Raw genomic sequence first — 14,960 nt, forward strand, 5'->3', positions numbered from 1 at the left:
TTCAGGTGCAAGAAAGAGCCAAGGTGTGATGAAACATTGGCTTGTATAATCTAGAGGACTGGAGTATGAGGATACTGTTATGAAAAATCTTATTATATCCCACTAGGAGTATTGTGAGCAGAGCTGGGTACCAGACCCGAGGCAGGATATATTGTACAATGTAGGTTCACAAGGACGATGCATGGACTTTAGGTGCTAAGTTATGAGGAGAGATTACACAAATCAGACCTTTATAACTCAGAAGGTTATGGGATGATCTAATCAAAGTCTTCAAGATAGTAACAGGATAAAAAAGGGCAGGTAAAGATAAAGTCTGAGAATTAGGGCCAGTCCATTCAGGAGAGATGTAGAAACCACTTCTACACACAATAGGTGATAGACAACTGAACACTTTGTCCACAAATGGCAGTGGATGTTGGATCTATTAATGTTAAATGAGTTAAGCAAAGATAATAAGGGACATGGGTCAAAGGCAGATATACCGAGTTAGGCCACAAATCAGCTATGATCTTACCGAGAGGTGGAACAGGCTGTTTCTAAGTTCCTAAAATGGCATAATGGAGAGGATAATCTTCTCAGGCTGGAATCAAAGTATTGTGTTTTGACAATCATGTGCCCCTGGAATGTCAGATACCAAAAACGGGAAAAGAAAGTCTTCCCTTCTTTATTGAGCTTTGCCTAAAAACCCTCGCCATGATACGTAGAACATGAATGTTACATATCTCATTCCTGTGGAAAAGTAGCAATGTTTAGTACTGCAATATATTTTTCTGTCACTAGAAGGAGCTCACATATAACCTTATCCCAATCTCAAATATGGGACTCCTAACATTACATACATTTAACAGGGGTTGCAAGCGTGACGTGGATTTTTTTTTGGGGGGGGTGGTTGATGGTGGTGTGGCATGATTTAAATACTTGGCAGCCAACACAGTAAGACGTTTGAGCCTTTTTAACATCTGAACTTTATTTTCCTTCCTCAGAAAAGATGCCCCAATCGAAAACAATTGAATCAACATACAGACTGCTGTGCCAAAGTGGGGAAGGTCAAGCACAGGTTAGGAGAAATTGCCGGAGACGGGAGGCTAAAAAATTCTGCCTTGAGAAGTATAATGACGACTCCTGGTCCAGAAGGAAACATTTAAAAATTATTCAATTGTTCACTAACTGGGATGACTTCACACTCTGAAACAAACGGACAGAAGTTCTTCACAGTACCACGTGTAATCCAAGCACCACAGGGTTAAAACGGGGTCAGGCCCCAACTATGCCATTTATTTTTCCTTAATCTTTGAACATTAGTGAGGTCCTTGTCTGCCTGTGACAAAGGTTTTACATCCCACCAATAAGTAAAGTTCTGGCCTCAACACTGCAGCTTGAATGCGGAAGTTGGATACTTTTCTAATTTTAACCCATTCACTGCATTACTCAGAGCTCTCAACCAACTGGAAGACCCATTCTTTTGAAATTAGACAGGTTTCCTGATCCAACTCCAGCAAATGAAGCAATATTTCACTTTTAGCTGAATACATGCTTTCATTTCTCAGCCAGAGTAATGGAATGGTGACTATGTCTGCCCTAATATAGGCAGGTACATTCAAACAATATATACGACAACAGGGAAATCACGTAATATGTTTTCCAGCTTTAGTTTCACAGTAGAACTGGCTGTGATTAGCTATGACAAGTGGTGGAGGCAAACAAATTTAAACTCTGGTATAATTAGGCTATTTAAAATTGAAAACAAACTATGTTGTTCACTCTCCCGTAGGCAGGAGTCGTGACTTTCCTCCATTTGTCCCTTGAAAAGGGCTCCCCAACATGTACTGGAATTTATTCAAAATTATAAAAACATAGCTAGCCCCAAAGATGTGAGAAGATCAAAGCAAAACTTGTCAATTTTACGGAAAGTGGAAAATCTCCACAAATCCATAGATGTGGGTATTTTGATTACTATTTCTGGATGAGTACAACTGTAAAGTAGCTCCTAACTGAGCCTATGAAGCAGACAAATTTGAAACAATGCTTGAAATCATGTGTTGTTACATAATGCTGTTAGGTGAAGACATACACGTATTACTTGACACAAGGCCACAGTAAATTAAACAGGGTTTATTAGATCTGTTGGATCTCCATTTAACACAAATGCACAAATCAAAACGATACTATCAATTTATTTTTTAAAAAAACTAATTAATTTGCTGCATTTTTTACTTTAACTGATGCAACCCTAGATCAAACAAGCTTCACTCTGGTTAGTACTGACCTGCACTTCTGTTTGCATTTATTTGTCTCAGTAACATTTCATAATCATGCAGCACTTTGCAAACTAAATTAGTTATAACTCTTCTTGAATTGCATTAAGTTAAAATGTCAGACAAACGCTGTATTCAGCAATAACTTCACACCCATCACCAGAGCACAATAATGAAAGTTAATGGTATACTAATGTTCACATTTAGCCTGTGGCTCCTGTTGTCATTGACTGCTCCAGAATTACATCATAGTAGGGGTCTTGAACTATCCCCAATAGCCAAGTTTTAGATACTTTTAAAACACTCCCTGAGGGGATGGCAGAAAGAACACATCCTTAAAGACAATTTGAGATTAAATCCTGTAACTTTTTAACTGGGCAACAGGGTATCTTTGTTTCATTAGCTTTGAGGACGGAGAGAGAACCCTGAACATTTCTCATGTAGCTTTTATCATTGATTTTCCACACGCTTCACACTTCTGGCATATAGCTCCTCATCCGTATAGTTAATTCCCATGGCACAACCGAGGTGACCAGTAATGGTACCTTATCAAACTGTGAAGAGCATTTGAGCTGAGCCTGATGCAGACCTGCCTATGCACATCATTTCTGTCTGGATAGCAGCACCTTTTCTTAAATTTGAGAGTTTAAATCCCATGCCAGAAACTGTACAAAAAATCTACGCTGACATTTCAACTCACGATTGAGGGAATGTTGCATTTTTGAAGTTGTTTGTTCCAAAGTCTTGAAATAGCTCCTATCAAACTTGCACAATCTACTACTTGACTGTGACAAACGGAGACTTTCTGGCTCATTCTCCTTCATATCTCTGCAGTCTTTGACATGGTTAACGACTCTATCCTCCTCCTATTCTTCTGTGTGGGATTGCTCTCATTTAGTTTCATTCCTATCTCGCTATTTATTGTCAAAGAATCATTAAAAATTGCTGCTCTTCATGATCTTGCACTGTTCTCCCTGCTACCTTCCTCATTCTTATCTTCAAATGGCCTCCCGCTAACATTACCTAAAAGTACAGCACTATTCAGAAAACATAAAACATTGGAATTGGAATACACCAGTTTCAAGCCTGATTCTCCATACAACAAGAGCATGGCTGATCATCTACCTCAACTCCAACCTTCTAATACCATCTCTTCGTTGCCAATAATCTGTTAACTTTGGTCTTGAATATATTCAATGAGCAAGGATCCACAGGTTCCTGGGCAGAGAATTCCAAATATGAATACTCCTTTGAGTTAAGGCATTTCTCAACAGCTCAGTCCCAAATGGCAAACCCTGTATGCTGAAACGTGTGTGCCAGATTTTTGAAGAGTTGGAAGACTCAGTGAACCTTTAAAATATAATGAGAAGGTCTCAGGAGAAGGAAGTTCAAATTCTATTTCTAACAATACTACTTGAAGCAATAGGGGAAAGTTAGCGCAGTACAATTCAAAGAAAAGCACCGAGACAAACAGTTTGAATTTGTTGCCATATATAAACAGGTTCCATTTTAGCTGTTGCAAGGACCTTAACCCATAATGCGGGAGTCATGAATTTATAGGGAAGATATAAATATTCTTGAATAGCGGATTCTGCTTAAATGCCATGCTATAAAGTTAAACTGTTTAAAAAGAAAAACAGGCTACAACTATAGTGTTTGTCAAAATAACATTGTTGCATATTAACATTTAGCAAATAGTTAATATTATATCATTATGAAAACTTGGCTAAATTTCAAACGCTACTGTACTCTCAGCAGGAAGTTCTGAATTCACACTTTGATTGACTGCATAAAGAGCCTATTCAAGGATCAGCAGTTTTTGATGTCAGATATGAATAGAAGTTTTTTTTTAAAATAGACGATTGACCATTTCAGATTTAAAAGCATTCACTGGCTTCATGAATGTGAGATTTTTCACTACCACTGTATGCAGTGAGATCTCATTTAGATTTTTCAAACTTGATTTTGTTTCATTTCTGTATGTCTTGCCAGGACTGCCCATGGTGGTTACTGGGTGAGTTATCTTTGAGTTGACATGGATATAGGAGAGGCCATGCAATGAGGTATAATGGGAGGGTTTATGAAGGGTGTAGGGGGCCTAAAATCTTCTAAAACAATGGGATGAAGCCCCAGTCAACCAACACAGGCTTTCTAAGTCAGCCCAGCTCAGCATTTGCTTTCTCCTTTGTCCTTCTAGTATCTTAGGGGGTCAGTGAGTCTGACTGTATCTTGCACCTGCCTCCAACCTGAGTGAGAATCTTGCAATTTATAATTTGTAATTCCTTTACCAAGGCAGACCTGGTGCACAAGTTCTGAGGAAGGGTCACTAGACCCAAAACGTTAACTCTGTTTTCTCCTCCACAGATGCTGCCAGACCTGCTGAGCTTTTCCAGCAACTTTGTTTTTGTTACTGATGCACAGGGACGAGGCTCTCAACATGAGCCATCCAACTCAGTAGCCAAAATCTCAGCCTGCAACTCGAGATTCAACATTCTCCAGCTGGGGAAACATTTTGTCAGCTTCTATCCTGTTAACGCCTTTAAAAAAACTAATATATTTATCTCAGATCATCTGTCATTCTTCTAAACTCTTGGAAATATAGGCTCACTCTATCTAATCTCTCCTGATGGGACTGCTCTCAATTCCATGAGCAAGTCTTGATGGCACTCTAGGGAATGATATCCTTTCATTAAAAGGGCCAATATTACACACGAGACCACAACTGTGACCTCACCAATTCTTGAGTTAAACTCCAATCCCGTTAGAATAAAATTTAGCATACTGCTTGCTTCCAAATTTCGACTGTAGCGACAATTAAACATCCTGTAATTCATGTCCAGTGAGAGACTCCCAAGGTTCCTTTGAATGCAAACATTACCCAGTCTCTCAACTTGCAAAATATTCTTTTTTTTTCTCGTTTACTTGCTTACGTATCCAATTCATCTCCATGCCCTTGCATAATCCGTATGCTCTCCTTATTACTTACTCCCCAACCTAACTATGTAGCAAACTTGGATTCAAAACGTTCAGTTTCTTCTGTTATGTAATTAAAATGGATTATAAATAGATGTGGTTCAAGTCCCTGAGATACCCTGCCAGTCAAAGCTTGCCAAACCCAAAGATGTTCAATTTATTCTTGCTGTTTTCCGTCCATTAATTAAGGCTTAATCCATTCAATTACATTATCTTCAATCCTACCGCTCCTGACTTTGAGTAGCACTCTCTTCTGTGGCATCTTGTTGTATGTTCTTTGAAAATAAAATGAACTACATTCTGCATCCTTACTAATTCTACTCATTATACTCTAAAATAAACCCTTAACAGATTTATCAAACATGATTGCCCATTCATAAATCTATGTTGACTCTGCCAATTCATATTGAGATTTTCTAAGTGCCCTGTTAACATATTTTAGCAGGTAAACCTGCTTCCCTGCCAATACAGAATCCCTGTAAGTACAGACAGAGACAATTTGATCCATCGGGTCTGCACTGACCTTCTGAAGAGCATTTCCTCCCCACACGCCAAATCATATCCCTGTAATTTCCCATTCATCATAGCTAACCCACCTAACCTGCACACCCCTCGACTTCACAGGGCAATTTAAAATGGCCAATCCACCTAACCTGCACAACTTTGGGCTGGGGAAAGAAACCCACAAGACATGGGCAAAATGTGCAAACTTCACACAGGCAACACCCAAGCCTGGAATCAAACCAGGGTCCCTGGCGCTGTGAGACAACAGTGCTAACCACTGAGCCGCCATGCTGATATTTATCCTTTAGTCAACAAGAAAACTGCTAACCAAGCCACTTGTTTAATTGCTGTATGGCGGAGGTTGCTGTGTGCAAATGAGATACCACATGTCACAAGATGAATATGCTTCAAAGTTACTTAAATTGCTGCAAAATGCTTTGGGACCTAGAGACACCTCGAAAAGCATTATATAAAATAAAGGTTCAACATCTGCATTTATAACAGGTGTTACTGCATAATGACCAGGCAATTGTAGTGCTCCCAAGAGCAACTGTTGGAACATAGGAACAGGAGTAGGCCATTCAGCCCTGTGAGCATGTTCCACCTTTCAATGAGATAATAGCTGATGTGTGGCCACCTTTGCCCCATATCTCTTAACACTCTTAATACTTTTAATAAAAATGTATCAATTTCCGATCCAGCATCCATTGCGATTTGCAGAAGAGAGCTCTAAAAGTCAACCATCCATTGTGTGTAGAAGTGCTTCCTACATCTCTCCTGAATGGTCTGGCCCTAATTCTCAGACTATGTCCCCTTTTTCTAGAATCCCCAGTGAGATATAGGCCTCATTGGTATAATATCACCTTATGACTAGGCACATGAAGTCCATGAATCATCCTTGTAAACCTTTATTGCACTCCCTCCAAGGCAAAATATTCTTCCTAAGGTGTGTAGTCTAGGAAGTTATACCACTTCCAAAAAATGACTTTGTATCTGAAGAGTTAGAATTCCACTAGGTGTTGTAGCAAGATGGCTTACTCTAAAACAGTTTAATCCCATTGTACCTTACTGAAGTTTATACTGAATTTAAATGAATTGCTAAAAGTTATAAAGTTAGTTTAAATAAGGTCTCACAGTAATCACCAATGAACCAATAGAGAACAATTACGTACATGTAGAAAAGGAGAAAATCAACTTTATGAGAATCTATTCTTTCACTTGTTAATTATTTGTTAGCCTCACAAACTTGTAAAGCAAAACATACTAATTCAAGAACTGCTGTTATTTGACCATTTCTATTTTACACAAAAGGGCATTTATTAAAAGGTCTATAGTACACTTACCTCTTTGAGGTGCACAGCAAAGAGTCCATCTGTCTGTTTGCTAACAGACACACTGGTGATGTCATTCACTGGAATGGTGGATTTGATCTGGCCTGATTTTTGATCAGCCAAGATGAAGTTACTCTGGGTTAATAGGAAGATTCTTGGAGCTCCCTACATCAAATAAGATCAACAATCATTAGCTGGAACGAGTCATTATTTCTTCAGCCAGAGGGTGCTGAATCTGTGGAACTCATTGCCACAGAAAGCTGCACAGGCAAAATCACAGAGCACTTAAGTCAGAGTTTGATAGGTTCTTTATTAGTAAAGGGATCAAAGGTCATGGGGAGACGGCAGGAGAATGGGGTTGAGAAACATAGCAGCCATGATCGAATGGTGGAGCAGATGCAATGGGCCGACTGGCTCAATTCTGCTCTGATGTCTTATGGTCTATTTTATTTGAGCCTCTTTTCAAGCTAATCATGGTTTTTAAGTTAAGTTTACTGCAAACTTTACAGCCACTTACAACCAACTATATTAGCTGTTCTTGCTGAAGTTCTAATTTCTTTCAGGCATGTGTGCTCTTCAGTTTTTAATACAGATATTATTTTCCAGTACTCTGATTTGCACATTTCTAACAATCTTGCCCACTCAGCAACATATCTGTTACATTAAAGCTCTTTCAGTCAGTGCATGGTCAGCAAGCAGCTTAGCTTCACAATTATAAATTGAAGATAGAATAATAGCCAATTATCTCAACTTGAGGCTCCAACTGGAAGGTACATCCTTTCCTGCCAATTAATATCTATTGTCTACAGTTGACAGCAACAAACAACAAACTAGTTGTTCAAAATATACAATGATTGACTGGGTCATAAAACATCTTTTCATTATTTGTTCCCCTCTTCATTCACTTCATTGGAAAGAGGTGATAGTTTTATGGGTCATGACACCCTTTGTGTGTCACACCAGGTGACCAATTTTAACAGCCAAATGTGAATAATACATATCACTGTTTTTCAACCACTGGGATTACATTACATCCAAGCCCCTCTCAGTTTTCACTACAACCACGGATCAATGTTCACTTCCTGAACTTTTTCCTCTTTTGTAAGCGGTTACTGAAACCAATTGCGTTAACCTCAGCAAAGGCCCAAGTGAAATGCGTTAACTCACTCATTATAAGGTTGAATGTGGGACTCCACTACTCCATATCAATTCAAGTTTGAACCTCAAGCAGCATTTACCTATTACATCAGCAGACAGCCCATTTTCCGGCTTTAAGTTTAATAAAGTGAAAAGACCATATTGCAGGGTTGCCTCAGAGCTGCAGGGTTTACATGTACTTGTATGACTCTTTAGGTAAGCTTATGTGGTACAGCAGAAGCATCTGAGAATAAAACCTTAATAAGACCATGAACCAAGTTTCCTCTGACCTTGCCATTAGCTCGATTAATTTTGTTCACAACATCCGCCAGCACAATGTTCTCTTCCACAGCACCATTCAGCTTCTGGTATTTGGGATTCTTACTGATTTCCAGATAATCACCTTGGAAAGGCTGCTGAACACTGGAGAGAAAGTTACAGCAAAGAAATTATAAATAAATGACTCACTGGTCATTTTTTGTATGGATGTCATCGCATGTTTCATTTAAGAGAAATCCAAATACCTGATTCACATTTCAGAGCCTGGTGACTGAATTTAAGTAGAGGCATTGATCACAACCAACTGCGAGAAAAGTCATGAAATGGAAACATTTTTACATTAATGATATTTAAATTATTTTTACTTGTCTTCTGAAACATAAGGTAAGGGAGTAGATCTGATCATCCAACTCTACTATGAACAAATTAAGCAAAACTTGTATTCTTTTACAATCATCTGGCTGTCTTCATTTAAAAAGAAGGTTCCATGTTTTGACTGCCAGGTACTTGTACTCCCTCTGCCAAATTGCTATTTGGTGACATATGAGTGAAAGCATCAAGTCTGATGCTCCATTTAGTCACCCATCCTGTCCCATAACAGCTCTTTCTGCAGCCACACTTTTTGCACTTTCAAATCAAGGTCACTGACAGGAACTTTGGCTGGCGCATCTGAGGTCAGCTCACTCGGAACAGATTGAGTTGAACCCGGAACTGTCCCTGATCAGGCCATGTGTCAGTCAATACAGCACTGTAGGGATTAGCAGCTATTCTGTCTCAGTACAGAAAAACCTATCTTTAGGAAGGGGAGTGTCCTGGCAGAAAATGCCATTCACAAGCCAAGGGGAATTCTTGGTTTAGTCCACATGGGAATTGGCATAGAAGGAAGTGATGGGAAATAAATGCCAGTGCAGCCAGCGACGTCCACATCCCACAATCAAATAAAACTTATTATTATTAATTAGGCTAAAGTTCAAATCTTACATGGAGGTGTGGGAACTTTCAGAATTGATACAAGGAATTAGGAGCTATAATTTTGCAGAAAGGTCTTAAAAAAGGCTTACTTTTAACTGAAGCAGAGAGTAACTGGAGATGTAATAAAGGTTTCATTTTGACATGAAGCAATACAAGCCTGTTTCAAGGATTTGTGGAGCACTAGCAAGGGGCCAAAGAATCAGGACCATCATCAAAGTAACAAATAAGTTATTTTTCACATCAAGGTCTTTTAGATGAAGAATGGATCATCCAGTTAATGAAGCCTAAAATGTAACAGCATTAGAGAGAGATTTAGATAAATATTTGAAAGGAAGAAATTTCAAAGATGAGAAAAGAACAGTGAAATTGGATTCAAGTAGTCAGCTCCTTTATAAAACTAGCACCAGCTATAGGGCCATAGGTGAATATCTTCTCTTCCTCTATGACTTCCAAGATGAATTTCAAGTGGACAAGATAGGCCACTGGAATTTAATGAAAGGAAGTGTGCAATGATATACTTTGATAAGCAGAACAAGGAGAAGCAATACAAAATAAAAGATCATTTCTAAAGCAGGTGCAGCAACAGAGTGGCCTGTGCAAAGATTTCAAAGATTGCATGGCAAATTTGGGGTAATAAAATTGGAGATCTCAGGCTTTATAAATGAAGTACAGAGCAGGGACCTGGGCTCAATTCTAGCCTTTGCCAACTGTCTGCGTGGAGTTTGCACATTTGCCCCGTGTCTGCATGGGTTTCCTCCCACAATCGAAAGGTGTACAAGGTTAGGTGTATTGGCCATGCTAAATTTCCCAGTGTTCAGGAATGTATAAGTTAGGTCAATAGACCACGGGAAATGTGGGGTTACAGGGATTGAGACTGGATGGGATGCTCTTCAGAGAGTCAGTGTGGTCATGTTGTGCCGAATGGCCTGATCCCACACTGTAGGAATTCTATGGACAGCGCAAAATCCAGCAAGTTATGGTGAGCGTAAAACACTGGTTCAGCATCAACTAGAGCACTGGTCAATTTTCAGCCCTACATTCTCAGACGAGTCTGAAGGGTTTGGAGAGATCATAGCAAAGTTATCTGAGAACGGTTCAGGCATGAGCATCTTAGTTAAATGGACAGGCAGGACAGAAGGCTACCTTCAGAGCAAGGAGATAATTACAAGATCTGTTAGAGGCTCAAAATCATGAAGCATCGGGACGGAGTTGATAGGGAGGAAGTTTTAGCATTGGTGGAAGGATTAAGTACCATAGAACAATCAACATAAATTGAAAGGCAAAAGAAACAAAGGGAACATGAGGAAAATCTTTTTTCACACAGGACAAAAATCCGAAATGCACTGACTGAACATTTGGTGGACATGGAGCCAACTGTCTCTCAACAGCAAATTAGATCCTTATCCGAAGAGAAAACATTTGCAGGCCTACAGGGAAATAAGACTGGCTAAATTAAAGAGACAGCACAGACATTGTATGCTGAGTGGCCGCCCTTACATGCTATGATCATTGAACGGTTCTACGACTAACCACAAATTACTCATACTGTATGCAAAAGATAGTTTTCTTAAAGAAATTCATCCCATTTGGATTTGAATGAATCAATAGCATTTGCTTCCTCCTTCTCCCCAGGAAGTCTTTATGCTCACTTCTGTTTTCCAATTTATAATAGCAGGACAAACTTGACTGTAACGAGCCATTCCCTGATACTCCAGACATAAAGACTTAAACAAGTTCTGTTTTCTTCTTGAAGGAAATAATAATTCTTCAGCCAAAACAGTCAAGCCCTCCGATGGGGAGGAAAGTGCTACTCCAAAATTCCTGACTCCTGTGAACAGATGGCCAGGAAGTGTTGTAAATAACCCCTATACATAAATGGGATTAACACCAGGCTAGATGTGGGACAGGTCTCAAGAGAAATGTTACAGCCCAGAGGTCATATTTAACCTTGCAAAGTCCAAATACTTTGGAAATCATCCCTGTTGCTTTTTGTTGTGAATGTGATTGAACAATCGTTGCCAAATCATCAAATCGTGAACAATGTGCCAGAGCTGATGCTCTCTCTCTCAAAAAAAATTGCCTTATGTTGCATTTCATATATGGTTCCTACTTCTGTGCAATCATTGTCAACTCATTTTTAGGACTGTACAGAAGATATACCGAAGCAGAAAGGCTAAAAAGTGTATAGGATGCTCTATGCATGATCATTACAGAAAACTCATCATTACATTTTTAAAAGTGCACACACATATTTGCAAAAGAGATTTAATGGATTATGTTAGTCACACAACAGAAATAATGATTTCAGTAGCATGTGGTGTTGAAATGTTTCACTTGATTGTTCACTGATGCCCCAAAAGAAATGATTTTTTCAAATTTTAAAGCACTACGTGTATGAAGGACACTTCACAATGTATTTATCACTATGTCTGTTACTGCTAATTACCTGTTAGTATACAATGCCTTTTTATCCTTGAAAAGTTCACTCGCCTCAAGCTTCTCTTCAAAAATAGCTTTCTTTTGTTCTGTGAACTGATCCCTGTATTTCTTGCACTGAAAGCAGAGCATGACATTTTGTGACTTTTCATAAAATCATCTTTTTTTTAGCAACATTAAGCCAAGAGGAAGCGTCACACTTTAGGGTTAGACTGTAGATTGCCCAATAACTCATGTGAACGTGTGTTATTTCAACCTTGGCTAATGGGTCTTATTGGAACACTTGTTATCATAAATAAAAGTAACTTTCATAACCTGAAATAGACGTGATCTTTCAATGTTTTTTCAACTGCTCAAAAGTGACTAAGTCAAAGTTGTCTATTTCAAATATTTGACTTTTTTTGCCATTTTTTCATAATTTCTGATGGCTTTTTGCTAAACCTCTTACACGAAAATCATTACTTGGAACTTTCTAGAGCGATAGGCAAATGCACCCAGTGCCAGAATGACGGACATCTTTCGAATAATCGTCTGAAAGAAGAGCTGAACTTTCTGGACTTTGAACATCTTCACTTTTCAGATCACCAACGAATTCAGGCCCCATTCACAGCAGCAGCAGGACTTCCCGAACAGCCTACTTGAGCTGATCAACGAAGGACATATTTTTGAGAACACTATCTAATTCAGAATAGCAGGCAGATACTGCAGATTGGAGGCAGGCAGAGCATGGTTTGCAGCCGTCATAGCGTCAGCAATGGCAGTACTGCCCAAGAGCAAGCAGCAGGAATGTGAGTAACAATGTGGAGAGTCATTATCAGCAGAGCAGCTGACTCCTTACCAGCCCCAGCACAACGGAGATATAAGTCTCCAGGGGATTATCAAGCTATAGCAAACCTTTGAGATGGGAATGTTTCAGCCTTGCCATTCACTGTGGTCAGCACTAAAAATCCTTGAAATCACACATAGGTCTGACCAGCTGAGAGTTGTTGGGATGCAAGACGGCTGGGGTTCTATGTGCCACAAGCAAAACTCTCCAGTGTTGGGGGAAAGAAAAGATGAAAATTAACCCCGGAGTTATGCAAGTTGGTTTCCTGCCAACATTAGATCCATCCTGCACGTGGGAAGACAGTCTGATGCTCAACGGTGAATTGGCCGTACAAGTGGTGTACAAGTTTTCCTAAATTTTCTTCCTTCCACATGTCACCCTCTCCAAACCTGTCTCCAAGGTTCTGGGAAAAGTGCTTCCAGAGAGTCAAAAAAATGATAATGAGCATCAAAGGCAATTCTCAACCTGTGCTGAATAAACATCCAAATAAAAATTTACCAGAAGCCACAAACAAGCAATCAGGAGCTCTGCATGCTACTTGACTCAGTTCCCCTGTCCCCTGATTAAAGGCTGCTCAAGGTTAATATGGTGTCTCATCTTTACCATTCTCTGGCTGGTGGAGTGAGTAAACTGCACCCAAATGTTTGACCTACCACTTGAGAGAACTGCCTATCTTGAGAATTCATTTGAGAAGACATCTCAGATCAGGGTTTCACCATAATGCAAAGCTAGGAATAGAGATCACAGCATGTGTGGGTATGGTGAATGCGAAGAGAAAATGTTGACCAATGCACACACATTTCATTTTTTATATCTGACAAAATGTTTTTTTTACCCTCCACAGGTGGAAGATCCTCTTCAACTCGGTGTGAGTATCATCCAAGAAAAGATATGGTCGCGGAGGCCAGGTCTTCTCTGTTGGGGACATTGACGGCAGCTTCTTCTTCAGTTCCAAGAAATACTTCTGCATCTGCGTTAAAGTAAAGCAGCGCATTACCAATAATGCTGTATCAAAACATGAGGTCAATCAGATGGCTGATTGCCTTTAATTTAGGATAAAATGTTGAATGAAAGGAGTAATGATGTCTTTTGAATCTGTTGACAAGGCAGCTGAGTGGCTTAGCTGTTAAAGGTTAAAAAGCGGGGGCAGGGAGAAGAAAGTAAAAAGCGGGGGCAGGGAAAAGAAAGTTGTTTTATCAGGGAAAAGATGCAAGATATCCAATGTCTAGGTGGTAGCGAACAAATATCTGTGTAGTATCTATCTAAGAAATGACCAGACCGAATGGTGGCTAGACTTCAAGTCCTAGAAAGGAGTTAGAAATTTCAGGTTTGTTACCACCACTACAATACCTTGTCCCACACAACAGCACTGGAAAGAGAAATGGTAGATATATTTAATAGGCTACAAAGGAGATACACTAGTGTTTCAGGACATAATACATTTCATCAGACAAAGATCCAGGTGAAATTGAATAATTCAAATCTTTCACAACCTTGTGATGTGAAGAGCACTTAACACAGAAGGCAAAGCTGACCATTCGACCCCTCAAAGCTGCTGCACCATTCAGTACGATCATAGTTGAAGCCTAATACCACCCTCCCCTCACATCCCTCGATCCCTTTTAGCCATAAGAGCAGGTTGTCTGGCAACTGCCCCCGTGATCAGTAAGAGGAAGTGCGTCCAGCAGAGGGTGATTGAGAGGGAGAGGCATCACTTTGGTGGCGCACAAAGTAGAGCCTGGAAACAGTCACCTGCACTGAAGAGTGGATTGTCATCGTCCTTGTATCAAGCAGTTCGGGAATGGTGGGGGGGGGGGGTGGCGCTTGCAGGAGCAATATTGTTGTCATAGTGTGGAGTTTAATTTTGCTAACTTAGACTAACAATGCCCTAGTGTTAAGAGTTTAGAAGGGATGGAATTTGTTAAATATTTTCAGGCAAGCTTTGTCAAGCAGAATGCAGCAGGTTCTGCTTGGAAATGGGTAAACTCAACCTACAGTTGGGAAAAAGGGCAGCACAGGTGACTGTGGAGGAGCATTTTTGGACAAGTGACCTTAATTCTATTAATTATAATATAATTATGTAGAAAGACAAAACTGGTCCACAGGTTCAAGTTCTAAATTAGGGCAAGGTAAATTCAGATGGGGTTAGGTGGGAGCTTGTAGAGATTGATTAGAGCAGTTTGCTTGTAGGTAAAGGGACCTCTGGCAAGTGGGAAGCCTTTAAAAGTGTGATAGCTAGAGTTCCTG

General features: G+C 39.7%; 1 protein-coding gene across 4 annotated transcripts in view; it reads right to left on the reverse strand.

The window, feature by feature from the left end:
• The window catches only part of myo1b (myosin IB), a 257,206-nt gene that overhangs the window by 6,483 nt on the left and 235,763 nt on the right, over positions 1–14,960 (reverse strand). For all 4 annotated transcript variants that reach the window (XM_048534332.1, XM_048534330.1, XM_059647158.1 and 1 more), the window contains 4 exons: positions 13,549–13,683; positions 11,898–12,004; positions 8,491–8,623; positions 7,076–7,228 (listed from right to left, as the gene is read on the reverse strand). In XM_048534332.1, the coding sequence (XP_048390289.1) occupies positions 7,076–7,228; positions 8,491–8,623; positions 11,898–12,004; positions 13,549–13,683 (528 nt within the window). The remainder of the gene's footprint in view (positions 1–7,075; positions 7,229–8,490; positions 8,624–11,897; positions 12,005–13,548; positions 13,684–14,960) is intronic.

The sequence above is a fragment of the Stegostoma tigrinum genome, chromosome 7 (genome assembly GCF_030684315.1).
Source record: "Stegostoma tigrinum isolate sSteTig4 chromosome 7, sSteTig4.hap1, whole genome shotgun sequence".
In the NCBI taxonomy this organism is placed as follows: Eukaryota; Metazoa; Chordata; class Chondrichthyes; order Orectolobiformes; family Stegostomatidae; genus Stegostoma; species Stegostoma tigrinum.